Genomic DNA, 2,181 nt, shown 5'->3' with positions numbered 1-2,181 from the left:
ACGGGATGGGCAGGGTGCAGGGGGAAACGAGCAAGGACACAGGCCGAACGGTATTACCTCCATCTGCCAGTTGGTAGGAAACTTTGAAGCCATCCACCCTGGATGTCGGGGGTGTCCAGCTGACCCTGGCTGAGGTCTCCCTGATTTCGCTGAATTGGAGGTCACGGGGGCTCTCTAGAACTGACGGGAAGGATGTGCGTAGGAATGATGACGAGGGCACGGGGTGGGGAGGCTCCTTCTCCCAGGGCCCCACAGCCTCCAGACATGCTCACCACCACCCACCTTTCCTCTGGACTTGTAATGGAAGCTGCTGTGCAGATTCCAAGCTCTCCACCACTCACCAACTCCCACTCTGGCTGTGGCACTAGGTCCCACCCTACAAAGTACAAGACCCCCACTTTGGGGCAGGGTGCCTATGTGCCCAGGATGGAACCTCACCTGGGCTGAGGGTCCGGGCTGTGCCCTGGATGCTGTCAGCCTTGTGGGGCCCACGCAGCCCGTACAATGTAAGGGTGTACAGGGTCCCTGGATGCAGGTCCCGCAGCACGGCCGAGCGCCGTGTCCCTGGCACTGTTAGCTCCCGCTGCAGCAGGGGACGTAGCTGCGGTTCCAGGGTGCTTGGAGATGGGACTCCGAAGCGGAGCAGGAAGGAGTCAAAGGCCTCGGGTGGGGCCTCCCAGTTGAGCCTCAGTGAACTCGTGGTCACATCAGTCACCGACAGGTGAGACAGCCTGGGCCCTGGCTCTCCGGGCGTCTGACCCGCAGGAACTGGCCCTGCAGAGTGGGTGGGAGAGAAGGGTTTGGAGACAGAAGCACACCAGCTAGGTGCCCTGCGGCAGGTCCCTTCCTGGCCCTCATTTCCTTTCTGTAAAATGGGGCTAATGAGGGGCTGCCACCCACGATGACAGGTCAGACCCATAATGACAACACGTGTGTAGGGCCAAGGCCTGCCAGAGCGCCCCTTCCTCCCTCCATGGCGCCCTCATGTTCTTTCCCCGTGGGCACCACTTCTGGGCATCCCCTTTCGCCTTCCCAGTCCCAGACTAGAGGCAGCCAAGGCCAGGACACCAGTCCCTCTCTGGGTGGTACCTGTGGTGCCCTCAGCTGAGACGGGCCCCAGGCGCTTCCCTTCGTGGAGGCCGTAGAGGAAGAACTCGTAGGAGGTGCTGGGCTCCAGGCCTGACACGAGGACCTTGTTCTGGTCGCCCCCCACGAGCAAGGCCTGGGGCTGCCCATCTGTGTCCTGATACTGGACCACGAAGGAGTCAAAGGGGCCCTGGACCACACTCCAGGAGAGGCGCAGGGAGTCCGGGGACACATCCCTCACTGCCAGCACCCCTAGGCGGGGCCCTTCAGGGGGCTTGGGGGCTTCCGTGGCTGCGTGCCAGGGCGCTGGTGTGTCCTCTTCTGGGGCTGTGTGGGAGAAGCCCAGGGAGAAGCTGAGTGCAGGGTAGAGGGTGCAGAGGGGCCCTCCCATTCCATCTCACCTTCCAGAGATGGAGGGGGTCAGGGCTGAGGCTGAGGGGGGCACTTTTCCATCTTGGCCACAGCAGCCAAGTGGAGAGAAGACAGGGACTCAGACTCTCCTAGCATCTTCCTTCTCTTGAATCTGCTGCATCCCTGCTGAGACCCTGACTCCCCCACCCCCCACCCAGACCTCTCTGAGCGCCAGCCCAGTTGCCCCGTGGCCTCTCTGTGGGGCTCCTATGCTGCCTGAATCCTTCACTTGTTTTCTCCTTCTCTGCCCCGAAGTCTCAGCATGCCCCACTCTAGATGTCTGCACAGCCCTGCTCCCTCCCCAACCCCCAGGGCGGCCTGAGCCATGGCCTGAGGCAGGACTCACTCAGTCCCTCCCTGAGCTCAGGGCGCAGGGGTCTCCCTGCTGAGAAGGCCTGAGGATGGAACTGGCAGGAGAGCTGGAAGAGCGACTCCCACCAGCCAGGCTGATGCAGGGCTGGAGGGGAGGGTGCGATATTAGGAAGTCTGGAAGGGGAACTCCATCAGTGCAGTCACTCCTGTTGCTCTCTATGCTCCTTGCCTGCCTTGTTTTCCAGTAATTTTCCATTTGAGAAAATGCTCCTGACTCATCCACGGGAGGGGGTTTGCCTTATCCGGGCAAGGCCGCTGCCGGGAGGTAAGAGATGATCCAGTAGGGTGATAGGGAGCAGCTGGCAGCTGTGG

The 2,181-nt window shown here is 61.8% G+C and overlaps 1 protein-coding gene across 1 annotated transcript in view; it reads right to left on the bottom strand.

Annotated features, from left to right (window-relative positions):
* Positions 1 to 2,181, bottom strand: part of LOC104988675 (tenascin-X-like) — a 16,848-nt gene that overhangs the window by 3,312 nt on the left and 11,355 nt on the right. The window contains exons 11-13 of the mRNA XM_010840078.1: positions 1,090 to 1,413; positions 439 to 774; positions 58 to 180 (exon numbers count right to left, since the gene is read on the bottom strand). Of these exons, the coding sequence (XP_010838380.1) occupies positions 58 to 180; positions 439 to 774; positions 1,090 to 1,413 (783 nt within the window). The remainder of the gene's footprint in view (positions 1 to 57; positions 181 to 438; positions 775 to 1,089; positions 1,414 to 2,181) is intronic.

The sequence above is a fragment of the Bison bison genome, unplaced genomic scaffold (assembly GCF_000754665.1).
Source record: "Bison bison bison isolate TAMUID 2011002044 unplaced genomic scaffold, Bison_UMD1.0 scf7180017846537, whole genome shotgun sequence".
NCBI classification, from domain to species: Eukaryota; Metazoa; Chordata; class Mammalia; order Artiodactyla; family Bovidae; genus Bison; species Bison bison.
This window is presented reverse-complemented; position numbering and strand designations above follow the sequence as displayed.